At 48.6% G+C, this 15,685-nt stretch overlaps 1 protein-coding gene across 1 annotated transcript in view; it reads left to right on the top strand.

Annotated features, from left to right (window-relative positions):
• Window positions 1-15,685, top strand: part of PPFIA1 (PTPRF interacting protein alpha 1) — an 86,067-nt gene that overhangs the window by 41,851 nt on the left and 28,531 nt on the right. Inside the window, 9 exon segments of the mRNA XM_055310553.1 lie at window positions 926-1,060; window positions 2,933-3,016; window positions 4,087-4,218; window positions 5,949-5,978; window positions 5,980-6,012; window positions 7,210-7,289; window positions 10,164-10,299; window positions 13,063-13,286; window positions 15,349-15,580. Coding sequence (XP_055166528.1) covers window positions 926-1,060; window positions 2,933-3,016; window positions 4,087-4,218; window positions 5,949-5,978; window positions 5,980-6,012; window positions 7,210-7,289; window positions 10,164-10,299; window positions 13,063-13,286; window positions 15,349-15,580 — 1,086 coding nt within the window.

Raw genomic sequence — 15,685 nt, 5'->3', positions numbered from 1 at the left:
GCAGCCTGGGATGTGATCCTGGAGACCAGGGGTCGAGTCCCACGTCAGGCTCCCTGCATGGAGCCTGCTTCTCCCTCTGCCTGTGTCTCTGCCTCTCTCTCTCTCTGTGTCTCTATGAATAAATAAATAAGATCTTTAAAAAAAATCTGTCTTAATTTTCTTCATTCAAAAAAATTTTTTATAGAGTGAGAAGTTTTTATTTTTATTTTTTTTTAATTTTTTCTTTATTTATTTATGATAGTCACAGAGAGAGAGAGAGAGAGGCAGAGACACAGGCAGAGGGAGAAGCAGGCTCCATGCACCGGGAGCCCGATGTGGGATTCGATCCCGGGTCTCCAGGATCGCGCCCTGGGCCAAAGGCAGGCGCCAAACCGCTGCGCCACCCAGGGATCCCGAGTGAGAAGTTTTTAAAGAATAATTACACATTTACAGAAATAAGTTGACTAGCATTTCATTAAGTGTACTCTCAGAAGGTCTGTATTTCAGAGGAAGTGTGAGCTATATTGTGACACCAATGCCCATGGACTATGAGGGTAGTTCCCTCACTCAAACAAGGAGTCTGATTGTTTTCCAGGCATTAGGACTGAACCCTTCTTTCCTTAACTTGTCAAGAAGAATGAGTGAGCTTCTACAGACTATGGTTTTCTTTAATGCATAGGAACTTTTTTCTTTCTAAAGACTTCTTAGAAGATATTTAAGAAGAGCAGTACTTTGGCAAGAGGTGTTTGGTACGTTGAAATCAAGCCCAAGAAAGTGGGTGTATATTCCTTACAGAAAGAAAAATTTTACTCTCAAGCAGCTACCAAAACAGTTGGCTTCTATCAGAACTAATTTAGTAGATCTCTGCATTTAGATTTTGTTTCATTTTATTAAAAATAGAAACAGAAGATTTGCTACATTTTGATGCTATGCCTTCTTTTCCTAGACTGAGGATAAAAATCGCCAGTTACAGGAACGCCTGGAGTTGGCAGAGCAAAAGCTGCAGCAGACTTTGAGGAAGGCAGAGACACTCCCCGAGGTGGAAGCAGAGCTGGCCCAGAGAGTGGCGGCACTCTCCAAGGTGGTGCCTGGCTTTTCATTCTGGGTTGGGTGGCAGGACCTTGTGGTGGTGGTGGTGGTGGTTGGTTCTTGTGCCTTATTTATCATGGTTCTTAGTGTCAATGTGTCTAAATCTGTGATAGAGGTCAGATCTGGTTTTAGTGCTGTTTTGTCTGAGATTGGAATGCTTTTTAAGTGTCAGAAATCATCCCCTTTTTTGTTATCCCTGAATTAATTCCCTTCCAGTTTTGTCAGATGTGTACTGTCTGTTTCCAGTGTTCTTGATCTCAGATTCACTACTTCAAAGAGTTATTTTTCTTTTTAAGATTTTATTTATTTATTCATGAGAGACACAGAGAGAGAGAAAGAGGCAGAGACACAGGCAGAGGGAGTAGCAGGCTCCATGCAGGGAGCCCAATGTGGGACTTGATCTCAGGTCTCCAGGATCAGGCCCTGGGCTGAAGGCAGGCGTTAAACCGCTGAGCCACCCAGGCTGCCCTCAGAGTTATTTAAGTCAACAACTCAAAGCTCAAGACAGAAGCTTTGGATGAAATAAGGTTAAGGGCGTCTGGCTGACTCAGCCCATGGAGTTTGTGACCCTTGATCTCATTGCTGCGAGGTGAAGACCCATGTTGGGCGTGGAGATTACTTTAAAAAAAAGAGAAAGGATAGAATTTTCCCAGAAATGGGAAAATCCTATTCTCTTTTAAAGATAATCAAATTATATGTATTTATTTTTAAAGATTTTATTTATTTATTCATGAGAGACAGAGAAGGAGAGATAGAGATACAGACAGAGAAGGGGGCTGTGGGACTGGATCCCTGGACTCGGGATCAGGCCCTGAGCCGAAGGCAGACATTCAACTACTGAGCCACCCAGGTGTCCATCCCCAAAATAAATTTGTAATACACAAATTTTTAAGTAATTCATTCATTGATTCAACAAATACGGGATAAGCATGTGGACTACACAGCCCCTGCCTTCATAGTCCTCACATCCAATGTGGAGGGCGGGGGGTGAGAGCCAGCAGGTGAAGAGGCAGTTTCAAGATGTGACGCGGTAGGTGCTGGGTCCACATGGGGGGAGGAAACACACAACCCAGCCAACAGGCCAGCCTTCCGGGCCCAGGCACCCAGCAGGCTGGGAGAGGTGGCGTATGGCCCACTGAGGGAGCCTGTAGGGGAGCTCCCCTGTCAGTACTTCCACCTCACTTGGCTCTAGTGTAGTGAGGGTGCCAGTGAGGGGGTGGGGGGACAGGCATGGGTGCTGTTCTTGAAGGCTGCTGGAGGGTTGGTCAGATGGTTATCGGGTGCTCACAGACCATTCGTAAAGCGAGTCCTTTGCTAACATTTGTAACAGAGCCTCTCCTCTCCTTTGTGATCTGCGTGTAAAGTCTCCATTTCTTTTCTCCCCTGTCATCTCTCCTGTCCCTGGTCGGCCTTGTAGTCTGACCTTTTGTCTTCTGGAAACTCTGCAGCTAAGGAAGCTAAACTGTTCGAACTCACTTCCCAGCTTAGGAAGGTAGCATGTGTGCATTGCTCTGTTGTGCTTGCTGCTTCCCGCTGTCTCTGCCGACTGAGTGCTGGCTGCCTGAGGGTGGGGACAGAGCCCCACCCCCAGAGCAGGGCTCGGGCCGGGGAGAAGCACATCTTCTCTGTCAGCATCTGGCACCAGCGCCAGCCGGGCTGTGGTCACTGGCACGAGGAGGCCGGCTGCTTCACACCTGCCGCACGAGGCCGCGCAGGGTGTGTTTGGGGCGGGAGGAAGTGAGCCCCACACACCCCAGTGGGAGAGGCCCACACAGCATGCTGTGCTTGTCGCTCCTGTAGTTGTGCCCAGTGTGCTGGTGCTGAGAGGGCCTCCCGCTGAAACTAAGAGTGTTTTTGCCAACAGGCCGAGGAGAGGCATGGCAACATCGAGGAGCGTCTCCGCCAGATGGAGGCACAGCTGGAGGAGAAGAACCAGGAGCTGCAGCGGGTATGTGTCCCAGGAAAACAGCTGCGTGGGGTGGCGCCTGAGGACGGGTTGCAGGCAGGGGGAGCTGGTGCCTCATTCCCCACTGGGCCCCTTCCCGACTGTCAGGTGTAGTTAGTGGCTTCATTTGCGAGCTGTCTGCTGCTGAGTGTGCCCCGCCCCCCACATAGATGATGTTGTCAACATCAGTAGCAGGGGGGAAGATACAGGTGCCCCATAGTCAGTGCTGCCGGGGAGGAGGGACCCCCACATCTCACTGCTCTGCCAATGGAACTGCTCTACGTACAAGAGGATCTCACAGGTACCCCTCAGCCAGGCTGATGCTGCCTGGGGTCCCCTGAAACTTAGAGTAAGGCACATTGTCCTGGAGGATTAGTCTGTTTCCTGAGGACACAAGATTTAGGTCTTGAATTCAGGTCATGGGCCTGACCTCTATCCCAAAATACCAAATTATAACTCAAGACATAAAGGCATAGGTCAAAATGGTTATTCCTAAGAAGAGGACAACCATAATTGAGCTATGATAAAGAGGTTTGTGTCAGTTGAATCCCCAGAGAGTTTTCCCTGGAGGACTCAAATGTCAATGTGGAACAAATAGGAAACAGACTGGCCAGTGGCCCCAGGGAGCTGGCACCCAGCTTTACTACATCAATTCAAGGCCATCAGATTTTGTTTTCACCAGAAACTGATGTGCTTGGCCATGGGCTGCAGAGTATCACACTCTAGCTCTATCCAATCCTTGCAAATGGCAAGATTTCATTCTTTTTGATGGCTGAGTGATACTCCGTTATATGTGTATATATCCCCCCATATCTTTATCCATTCATCTGTCAATGTTGGGAATGCAAACTGTTGTAGCCATTCTGGAAAACAGTTTGGAGGTTCCTCAAAAATTGAAAATGGAGCTACCCTATGACCCAGCAATTGCACTACTAGGGACTTACCCCAAAGGATATAAACATAGTGATTCAAAGGGGCACATGTACCCCAATACTTAAGCATTATCTAGGATAGCCAAAATATGGATCATCCCTTTTCTTAGAGTTTATAAGCTTTTGGTTCTTCTATTTCAGGCAAGGCAAAGAGAAAAAATGAATGAAGAACATAACAAGCGCTTATCAGACACTGTTGACAAGCTTCTCTCTGAATCCAATGAGAGGCTTCAGCTTCATCTTAAAGAGAGAATGGCTGCTCTGGAAGACAAGGTGGGACATTGCGGACATCCTTGGGGAACTCCAACCCTCTACAAAGAGAGCATTTAAGCGCTCTGCCCCTGAGGACTAATGCAGAACAGCGGGTGACAAACATGGCAAAAAGTAGAAATTATTCTTTGATGTGGAAGCAGGTCAGACTGTTATCCATTCACCCAGTGGATAATTACCAGTGTCCTATCCTTGCCCAATGTGTGTGAATTACTCTCACTCTAGAGTAGGAGTCTATAAACTGGGTCTGTAAAGGGCCAGATATAAGTATTGTAGGCTTTTTACTAATTGTGAATACTTGTGTAGAATAACTTCATGCTAGTCAGTGATTAGCACAAAAGTGGATATAGACCATAAATAACATGTGGGCAATGGCCCTTGATTTACAGCACGGAGCAGTGGCTGGATGTGGCCGGAGGGCCTCATTTGCCAGTCTGGCAGGAGACTGTGTGTTAGGTCCAGCCCTCAGGTGTGGTACCCTTGCTTCAGGGCCTACTTTCTGTCCTGCTTATGAAGATGACACTGTAGGAGCGTGGTGTTACTTAACGGATTTAATCAGCTGAAAACAGACATTCTCCTATTCCATCTCCTGCCGTCTCTCTTTTCATCTGGTTTGGAAAAAGTCTGAGCCTAGGCTCTTAATGCTATCATCATGGAAATACTTCAGCTGTAACCGGAGTGAAGGAGTGTCCTAGAATCTGTGTCGGAGAAGCTCTGACAGCGATAGTTGGATTCAGGCTTGATAAAACCTATTCTGGCTACACCTGTATCCCTTAAGATGACCCCAGAATCTTCCCTAAGATTGGCACTTGGAGTCATGCTCATTTCAGAGACACCCGTGATCACTACTGATTATATGACACATTTGTTTGGTTTTGGTTTTTTTTTTTTTAGTTTTATTTATTCATGAGAAACACAGAGAGAGAGAGGCAGAGACATAGGCAGAGGGAGAAGCAGGCTCTATGCATGAACCCTGATGTGAGACTCGATCCCAGAACTCCACGATGACACCCTGAGCCAAAGGCAGATGCTCAGCCGCTGAGCCACCCAAGTGTCCCCTGACACATTTGTTTTACATAAAACCCACTATGATATGCATTATTACAGACCACATAGGGTGGATACCTCACTTCCTCCTTGATCAGTGGGACAAGCTTTAATGTAGGAGTATTTTTATCTTAGATTTGAATTATACATTTGAAACTTATGTCTAGGGATCCCTGGGTGGTGCAGTGGTTTAGCGCCTGCCTTTGGCCCAGGGTGCGATCCTGGAGACCTGGGATCGAATCCCACATCGGGCTTCCGGTGCATGGAGCCTGCTTCTCCCTCTGCCTATGTCTCTGCCCCACCCCCTCTCTCTCTGTGACTATCATAAATAAATTAAAAAATTAATAAAAAAAAAAAGAAAGAGACTTATGTCTAGATTTCCAAGTGACTGATGAATTACAAAGTCTGAAAGCTAGTACAAACCATTTTAACTGATTAAAATAAACTTACACCATGAACCTGTCAAACTTGTTTAAAAAATCAGTGAAGAAATTTTACATGGATATATCATTAACAGCTATTACATGATGTCGTTGTTACCATTCACTACATGGACATGTGGTGTGGTCCTGTGGTCCATTCCTCTTCTGTGTTACCATATTATTCTACACAGAAGTGGAGCTGTACTGTATTGTGCAGAACATTTTCAAGAGTCAACACTAACGTACCATCTCTATCTTTTTCAGAATTCTCTGTTGCGAGAAGTTGAAACTGCGAAAAAAGCAGTTGGAAGAAGCGCAACATGATAAGGTACCTATGTCTAAATCCTTCAGAGATCCGCTGAGACATGAGTAATGTAGAGTTTAGGACTGTTAGAGTTGCTGCAGAGGTTTGTTTGGGGTCACACTTCCCCCAAGGTAGTCTGCTGCCATGAGCTTTACTGTGGCCCTACACTCGTTTGTCCACTGTGCTCGCATCGGATAGAGCTGGAGCTGAGCAGTGAGCTTGGTTCAGAATTCAAGTCCTTTCTGGTTCATTCAAAAGCTGAAATGATCCCATAAACCTGTCATCTAATGTAGTGTTGTCCAGCAGGAGGTTAATATGGATACACGTGTAATGTCAAGTATTCTTGAAGCCGCATTTAAAAGGGTAAAGAGAAGCAGGTGAAGTTAATGTTTATTTAACACAATACATTCATGCACATATGGCTGCTGCATGGGACAGCTCCGGCTCCAGGCTGTTGAGTGACCTAAGAGTTTTGTCAGTTTTGCTTACTGTTTTGCTGTACAGAAGTGAAGCTGGGCTATAGATGCTCAGTGCAAGACAGAAACAAAACAAGTACTTGCAGGAGAGCATGAGCACTGTTTACCCTACCACCCAGAAAGTTCTGCTTCTCGCTACAAAATCAATAATTGTTAATGGCTTGGTGTCTATCCTCTAAAAGCTGGCTATGACTGAGATATAATAACTCTTTGTCCACTAGGGTGTATGAAGTTAATTCGGTGATCTGAGTGTTTAAGTTTATTGTAGGACTCTTAGAGAAAACTTGCTTGACATTAAATGTTGGGTATTTGTAACTGCTGAATTTATCCTGTTGTGGCGATGGTCAACATTAGAGCACATGTGGCACAAATAATTTTTCCATATTTTTTAATTGACTCATAATTAACCTACAGTGTTCTACCAGTTTTGGGTATACAGCATGCTGACCCACAAATCTGTACATAACTCAGTGCTCACCACCACTGTGGTGATCGTCTGTCCCCACACAGCATTGCTGCAGTGTTGTTGGCTCTGTGTCCTATGCCACACTTTTCATGCCTATGACTCACTGCTTTACAACTGGAAACTTACACGCCTTTGTCCCCTTCATCTCTACCGCCTACCCGCAACCGCCTCCCCTCTGGCAGCCACCAGTGTGTGCTATGTGTTTAAGAGTCTGTGGATGCAAATCATTGTGAATCTTGAAAGAGAAAGCCACAGTGGATGTCCTTTACTGTTTTGTAGGATCAGCTCGTACTAAGCATGGAAGCACTGAGAGCTGAGTTAGACCAGACGAGACCAAGAGGCTCTTCCCTTCACCATGGGTATGACATTTACCAGTTCATAGATATGTTGCAGAGGAGGCTGAGGGTTGCTTCTGTTTGCCATGTGTATGACCAGAACCCGTTCATGGATACAGACTAGACGGACCATGAGTCAGGTGTGAACCAGCTCACACATACATGTTTTAGCACCCGATGTGTATCTACAAGAGTCCAGGGCAGTAGCTCAAGGAACCTGTAACTAGCTTAGTGACAGGCAAGAGGAAAAGGCTGGATTTGGGCACCTAGGGGACTGGGAGTCCTGTCACCGACAGAGCTCACAGCTGCAGGAAGAGGTTTGGAAGATAGGAAACGGTCAGTTCGTGTGGGCTCCAGAGTGTGGCACTGATGGTGTGGGGCCAGAAGAATGGAGCCCAGCATGCCAGGTGAGGAGCAGTGGTCGAGACCACAAGGCCAGAGAGGTCGCCAAGGAGTGGCTGCACAGCCAGAATTGTGAAGGATCCATTGACATTCGTGGGGTTAGCACAGTGCTTTTTGTGTTTTACATGTTTTAAGAGACTAGAGGAGAATGACATGTAGTCAACTTAAATCTCTTGGGACAGCTCTGGGTCAGGTGCTGTGGAAGTGGCTCAGCCGGCCTGTGAGCCTGGCAGGTCGCCCTGCATGCTGCAGGCAATAATTCTCATGAAGGTGTTGAAAGCTTTCTTTGCACCATTGTAGGAAGTAATCATTGTGTGAGTCACACTTGAGTGAGAGTCATTGGAGTAGCTGATTGACTGTCCCAGGTCTGCAGGAAGCAGGCTCCTCAGAATGCAGGCCGACCTGGTTGCACAGGTGTCTCTGCGATTGCACCCAGAGACTCTTGGGAAGGTGGAGGGTGTCTTGTAGCTGATCCTGTTGAGCCTGCTGGTAGGAAGGAGGAGAGCTTCAGGGAAGGCCAAGTTACAGAGAGACAGAGCCAGGAGTGTTCATGTATGTGGAACCACCCGAGGAAGAATTTGGGAGGAGACTGTGTGTGTCCACAACGGGAAGAGTGCAGGAGGAGCAGGACATTGAGCATTCTCTTTGTACTGATCGAGAGCCTCGCTGGTGAGAGGCCAGGATTGTGAGTGCCACTGCTTAAGGGCTTGAAGACATGTGTGAGGAGGTCTGAGTGACCAAACAGGGTGAGGAAGTGGACATGATGCACAGCACTCTTGTGGAAGCTTAAGTGATGACAGCAAGGGGCCATGCCACAACCTGGAGGGGTGACAGAGAAGTCTGCATACATCTACCTGTCCTGAGTATGCTAGCAATGTGACGGAGAGAGAGGGCGGGTGGAGCAGCCATGGTCATGGGTGGCTGTGTGGTCTAAAGTCCGTGGGCAGGAGCAGGCATAAAGGAGGGGGTTTGTTTCAAGCAGTTTCATGTGGAGGTCTCACGTCCAGTGGCAGAAGAATGGCTGGTAGGAGCTGTAGGACAGAAGAAGAAGTGTCTCGGTCAGCACAGGTGGGTCATGGGGGACAGGACTTGAAAGATGGCCAGCAGGCCAGCAACTCAGCCCACTTGACATGACCCCATGGCACAGTCGTGACCTCCAGCAGGAAGAGATGGTCCAGGTTGTACAGTAGAAGAGAGATGACAGACGGGCTTCCACACACAGGGCAGATAGGATGGAGCTTGGGACATGACTGGATGCAGGGTGGTAGGTTGGGGAGGGATCAGAATTAGGTGATGCTCGTGACCTTCAGAGGATCTGTGAACCTTCCCACATCATGTGCAGGGGTTCGTGTGTGTAGCTCTCACTGATTGTGTGGTGTGCTGCAGCCCCAAAGTGGTTGTGCTAGAACTCCTGCTGAGTACAGGTGGGTGGTTTCATCAGGATGGGAGAAGAGGAAGGGAAGGCAGTTATGGCCGGCAGCACCCGCAAGCAGAACTAAACAAAGATGTTCCTTTAAAAAATGTAGAGAGGTGTGTGAAACCCAAGTAGAAGAGGCAGTCTGCCAGACGGGCTCCATCTGCAGAACGTTGTGGAGGGGCACAACAGGCCCCCTATTTAATTACCCTAATCAGAGGAGTGGAATCTGCCTCCCAAGATCCTAAGGATTTCTGAAAACAAAGGCAGCCACTCAGGGTCAGGGCACAGGGCTGGAGCCTGCAGCTGAGCCGGGCATGTGGGCTGGTGGCTGCCGTGCTCCTTCATCTCTGTGAAGTGGTTCCTCTTTGGAGCCTCTGCTGAAGGAAGCAGCTAATGGCCGACTTCAGCATCTCCATCCTAGGTGCCCAGGGCTCCATGTACCTTTTCTGGGGACTTCTCCAGCCAAGAGTATCAGTTGCCTGTCAGTCTAACTACACACGGGTCTGTGCTTTTGACCTGGAAACACTAAGTGGGCTGCCAGACCCCGTTCACACGAGATGAGAGCTATGGTTCAGAAGGCTTCTGCTGCCGGGGCTCCTAAGGCACCTGTTGGTGGCAGGTAGAAGAATATCTGTGGTCGCTAGGCCTTGCACCGCGGGCCTTGGCACAAGTGGGATGTTGGCAGTTGAAGGCCAGCGTGATGTGTCAGTGTACTTCCTGGTCATTCAGGGAGAAGGGGGCACAGAAATGCAGGACAGCTGGCCTGGGGGTGGTTTCTGAGCTGAAGAGCATATCCCTCCTCTGGATCCCAGACAGCCGGGCCATGGTGTGTTCACCTTCCTGTGCAGCGCATCTGCCCTGCTTTTCCTGGGTATCCAGGTGTTGCACCTGCTGGGCAGAAAGACTGCACAGGGCATGGGCAGTAGACTGTTAAAAGAGCAAGGGGAACAGGTGCCCTCCTTGAAGACCTTTTCTGTGAAATCATTTTCCAAATTGACCGGTTCTGGCTTGGCTGACAAAGCTCGCAGTTCACTTTTCTTCTAGTAACAACCTTTTCTTTTTTTCCCCCCATGTTTCAGCCGACCACACTTGGGCAGTGTCCCGGATTTCCGGTTCCCTGTGGCAGATGGTCCCACAGACTCCTACAGCAGCAGTGCGGTATTGCGGCGCCCCCAGAAGGGCCGTCTGGCTGCTCTGCGAGATGAGCCATCTAAGGCAAGGGCCTCTGTCCTCTGGGCTCTCGGGGGATCCCCCTCACTCCCACCTCCTTGAAAATCACCTGACTTTGAGGCTGTTCTGGAGTTACACTGCCAATAGGTCACTTTCTCTCTCCCCTCCCCCCATTCTTCTTTTGCTGCCTAAGAATTTACTTTTAGGATCTTCTTTCTTTTTAAAGAGTAGAAACGTGGATAAAACATGACCTACCATTACATACAGCCCAGTGCTATTAGTAGTTTTGAAATATTAAGACTAAACAAATACGTGTTCATCCTTAAGCAAAAAGAATTTACATTTAGAAGTTGACATATGTTCATATGTTTGGTTGAGAGCTTGTGTCTTTTTTTTTTTTTAAGATTTTATTTATTTATTCATGAGAGACAGAGAGAGCGAGAGGCAGAGACACAGGCAGAGGGAGAACCAGGCTCCATGCAGGGAGCCCAATGTGGGACTTGATCCCAGGTCTCCAGGATCACACCCCGGGCTGAAGGTGGCGCTAAACCCCTGGGCCACCAGGGCTGCCCGACAGCTTGTGTCTTTATAGACTTATCTGTACTCTGAGCGTCCATTCTCATTGAATGAGTCTGGCCAGGCATCACCATAGACCCAGGGCTGCAGTCTTGAGTGAGAATAGACAAGAGGCTGAGCCCTCTATGTACACAGTGTAGGAGGAGAGACCAGCAGTCCATGGAAAGTCAGTTATCTGTTGCTGTTCAAATTGCTGTGAAGCTTAGTGACTTAGGATGAACATGTCGTAGGTCAGTGTCTGTGAACTTAAGAGGGTCTTAGCGTGATGCTTATGGCTCAGGGTCTCCTGAGGCAGTACCACCAGAAGGCCCACCTGGTGCTGGAGGGTGCATTCCTGCTCCCTTGCGTGACTGTGAGGGAAGGCCTCACTTCTTCACCACGTGACCTCTGCACAAGCCTCTTGGTTGTCCTCACAACATGGCAGACGCCTTCCCCCAGGACTCATGCTGAGAGAAGCAGGGTGAAAGCCCTAGAGCTTTTTCCACCCTAGTCTTGGAAGCTGTACACCTTCACTTCTCCTGCATTGGGTTTGTTAGAGGGAGGTACAAGTCCTACGGACATGTGGGGTTGGAGGGCAATTCTCCCCTCCAACCCCACATGTCAGATGTCAGTGTCAGATGATAGTACATAAAGAAAGGAAATCGGGTACCCTGAGTTGTGGAATGAGGAGGGGAATAATATTTTAAGTGGAGTGGCCAGGGAGGTATCACCAGGAGGTGACATTTGAGCAAAAACCTGAAGGAGGGAGAGAAGTAGCTGTGTGGATATTTCACAAGGTCATGCCAGTAAGATACGGTGATGGATTGGATAGAAAGCACGAAAGAAAGTGACAGGCATGGGGCTCCGAAGGGTTGGGCCTGAGCATCTGAGGGAAGAAGCCTGTCTCCCGAATTGAGGAAGACTGCAGGGTTATGGAGGTTGGCACGGGGCCTCTGCCCAGCACACAGGTCAGCAGGCCCACCAGACACCCAAGGGAACATGCCGGGTGGGCAGTTGGATATTTCAACGTAGGCCTGAGGAGGCCTTGACTAGAGAGAAAGATTGGAGCCAGGATACACTTATATATCTAGAGGCATGGGCAGGATAAAGTCACCAGGTGGGCTCCAATGGTGAAACTCAAGGTCCAAGGATAGAGCTCCAGGCACTCTCCACTGCTGTGTAGGCTGGGAAGATTGAGACTGAATGGTGGAGGCGGAGCAGTGACAGTGAAGCAGGAGGAACCCAGGGACCAAGGTGCTCCGGGGAGGGGGAGCAGCAGCCCTGGTCCCGCTGCTGGGTCGGGCAAGGTGGAGGTCAAGGACAATTGTGTATAAATGGTGAAGGGCTTGCTGTTGTGCCAGGGAGCAGTTGTGGGGGAGCCCACTTGTGACAAGTTTCAGAATCTGGGACGAACAGATGTCTAAACAGAAGAGGGGCAGTGTTCTGGAGAGCCTATACTCTGGTTGGTAGCTGAGTCCTGGAGTAAAAGTTCTGTGGTTTCTGTTTTCTTATTTTGGAGGGAGAAGGGAGAAAACATTTTTAGGGTGATGTGAATGAACTGGTAGAAAGTTGATTATGCAGAGAGAGGGCAGAAAGATGTTCCTGAGTATGCAGAGGGCCAGCCCTCATGCCTACAGGTGGGGCTGTCGGGGGTGGGGGGGGGTGGGCAGTGCCCCACTGAGAGTGAGAAAGGGGAATGGGAATGGGTTGTTGAGGGGGGAGGGCAGGAAAGGCCTGGGGAGCCTTTGCTCCCACACACGGTTCCGTGTGGGGTACCATGTGCGATGTTGGCAAGCGCCCACTTGCTCTGGGGGGAGAGTTTGGGCTCAGCACAGAGGTGCCTCTCAGCCTCAGGAGGGGGGAGTACAGGAACTTTGGCAGCTCCAGGGCCTCAGAGGTGTACTCACCTGCCATGGATTTCTTGGGTTTTTTACTTCTTATTAGGGTGGCTGGCACCAAGGAATTGTTTTAAATTTCAGATTTTGTTTTGGAGCTATCATCCCACCCTCTGAAAGATGTCATGGAAATGCCCCATGTCCACGTAGTGTGTGAGCATTGCAGGCACTTTCGGCACTAGGCCACCCACCTTGCCCCGCACCTTGTATACTGCTTGTTGCTTCACGAAGTGTCAGCCACTTGGAAGCACAGCTCATTTTCGGTTTCTTTGAGGCTTCCATTTGGAAACTTTGAAAGTTTCTGTCACCGCTATTGTTACTTTCGTCCTTTGCTGAGATCCAGTTTTCTTATTTACAGGTACAGACTCTTAATGAACAAGATTGGGAACGTGCCCAGCAAGCTAGTGTCCTGGCAAACGTGGCACAAGCGTTCGAGAGTGATGTCGACATGTCTGATGGCGAAGATGACAGGGACACTCTCTTCAGTTCAGCTGCTCTGCTGTCACCCAGTGGGCAGGCGGATGCCCAGACACTAGCCATGATGCTTCAGGAACAGCTGGACGCCATCAATAAAGAGATCAGGTACCCAAGATTGTACACAACACTGCAGAGACATGAGTGTCTCTGAGGAGTGGTGTCGTACTCAGGAAAGTCTGGAACAAATACTGTGAACACTTTGTAAGTGTCCCATTCTAACAATTTTACGTTAAGAATTAAGTTTTGAGATTATGCTTGATTATAAAATTCATTTAACCAGGGCGTTCTCTCCACAACTGTGGTATTGGCGTGTTTGTGTAAGATGTGGGGGAAGAGCGAAAGGTGTTGAATCCTTTCTCCCAAAAGCTGACAGCACAGCCACAGAGGACCGCAGGGGTGCAAGTGTGTGCCTGCAATGCTCCTCAGTGCCAGATAGGGCTCCAGGGTCGGCTAGGGTGCTGAGAGCTGAGGACGGATCAGGGAGGCCTCCCTAATCCAGGATGCAGAGGGAAGCTGTGTGGCAGGGCACCATCCAGAGTGGGAAGAAGTGGACTGGCCTGGTGCACTTGGGGATAAGAAGAAGCCGAGGTCTTTCACGGGGGAGAAGACAGGGTGACTTAGGAGGAGAAATGTCAGCTCAGTGCAGACAATGGAAGGGGAAGCATGCAGTATCAGGGGAGGGGGGAGCTGCTCATCCACCCCCTTCTAGCCAAGTGTCCCCTTAGGTTTTATGAGTACATGTGGGCAAGGTGCCGAGGTGATGTCTGCCCACTGCGTGTGCATTCCCAGCCCCGGAGAGGGCCAGCTGTGTTGAGTGACACAGAAAAGAGAAAAGCTCAAGTGTTTGAGTTGGCAGGTTCTCACTCATGCTTGCGTTTTGCTACGTTAAATTAACATGATATATCAAAATTGGTCCATCGTAGAACAGTGAGAGGTCAGAGGATGGATGTGACTCTTAGTCTCATCACTATTTCAAAGATATTTTCTTTAGAAATCCTCTTCCCAGTTACAGTAATGACTTTACAAAGCACAAGGCCCATGGGGGAAGGGAAACCAGAGACTGGCCCCTGTAATGATGGAGGCCGGGGTGGGTGGAAGGCATGGCAGTGTGCCCAGGCAGCCCTGAGAGCCACTCTGTCTGTGTGTCCTGCAGTCACATACTAGGGACCCTGCAGTGACTCTGGGTAGAGTTGCTGCCTGGATTTTCTTCTTATAAAGTCAGCATGGGCAGACACGCTTGTTCCTTCCCGCAGAGAGCAGGAGGGTAGAGACAAACATTAGCAGGAGAAACAGGGAAGGCCTTGTGCCAGTTCAGTGCAGATGCCTCAGCTCCGAAGACTTTCACCATCTGCATGGGACGTGAGAGAGGGCACATAGCTTTTTGTATTTTGTAGCGTGGGGCTATAAAATATAGTTGACTGGATATCAGTTGACTGGATACTAATGGTCAAGTCTGTCCATTGACTTGTTATCCAAGTAGAACTGTAATTGGATCCATGGTTACTACATGGATCCTGTGTGTTAATGTTAGAATAATATTCACATAGTCAAATATTGAAACTGCTGCTTACTGATGCACTGTACATTAGGGGAGAAGAGTGTTCACCTTAAATTCCAAATTAGTGGGAGAATGGTTGATGTGATTCCAGTCGAAAATCCCATCAATTAAGACTTTTGTTTGAATTCAGCCTTTAAAAAAGAAAAATCAATTCAACCTTTTCATCTAATCCAGACACTTTAGTGTTTGGGAACTTCCAATTGCTTCATGGATCAGTTCTTCAGTTATATCAAAGTTCCTGATTTCCAGTTGAAAATTTGATCCATGAACTTGCAGCTTTGCTCTAAGAATTATAAGATTCATGTAGCCCATTGCACAGGAAGAGAGTTGCCAGCAAGCCCCCATCAGAATTTTAGTGTGCGTAAGTAAAACCAGACACAAGTGATAGGAAGCAACTTTGTAGGACTCAGTAGAAGATTCACTTTGTGGTAGTCTAAAATTGATTATACTGAAAAGATAAAAAGTAGGACTTGTTTGCTAAAGTATTGTTGGAGCAACTGTTAACTGGCGTCTGATCGTAATATGGGTGGAAGCAAGCACAGGTTTGTTGGGCAGATGCCTTCATCTGTTTGCTGGTGAAGCAAAGCTGACTATGTGCTTTTGTTTTAGGCTGATACAAGAAGAAAAGGAGAGCACGGAGCAGCGGGCAGAGGAGATTGAGAGCCGAGTGGGCAGTGGCAGTTTAGACAGCCCGGGTCGGTTCAGATCCCTGGGCGATGCCCCCCCACACCCCACATCTGTGCTCACGGGCCCCTCCCCTCCGCACAGTGGGCGCTCCACCCCACGAAGGGGCCCGCACAGCCCAGCCAGGGAGGTGGACAGACTGGGGGTCATGACTCTAGTAAGTATTTGCCTCTTGTGCCTGCTGCACCCCTCACCCCAGCCCCTGATTTCAGTCTCAGGCTTGAAGAATATGGTTTGTTTTGGTTTTTTACTCAGAAGGAAA

The sequence above is a fragment of the Nyctereutes procyonoides genome, unplaced genomic scaffold, assembly GCF_905146905.1.
Source record: "Nyctereutes procyonoides isolate TBG_1078 unplaced genomic scaffold, NYPRO_anot_genome, whole genome shotgun sequence".
NCBI classification, from domain to species: Eukaryota; Metazoa; Chordata; class Mammalia; order Carnivora; family Canidae; genus Nyctereutes; species Nyctereutes procyonoides.
Note: the sequence above shows the minus strand (reverse complement) of the source record. Positions and strands in the feature narration are given on the sequence as shown.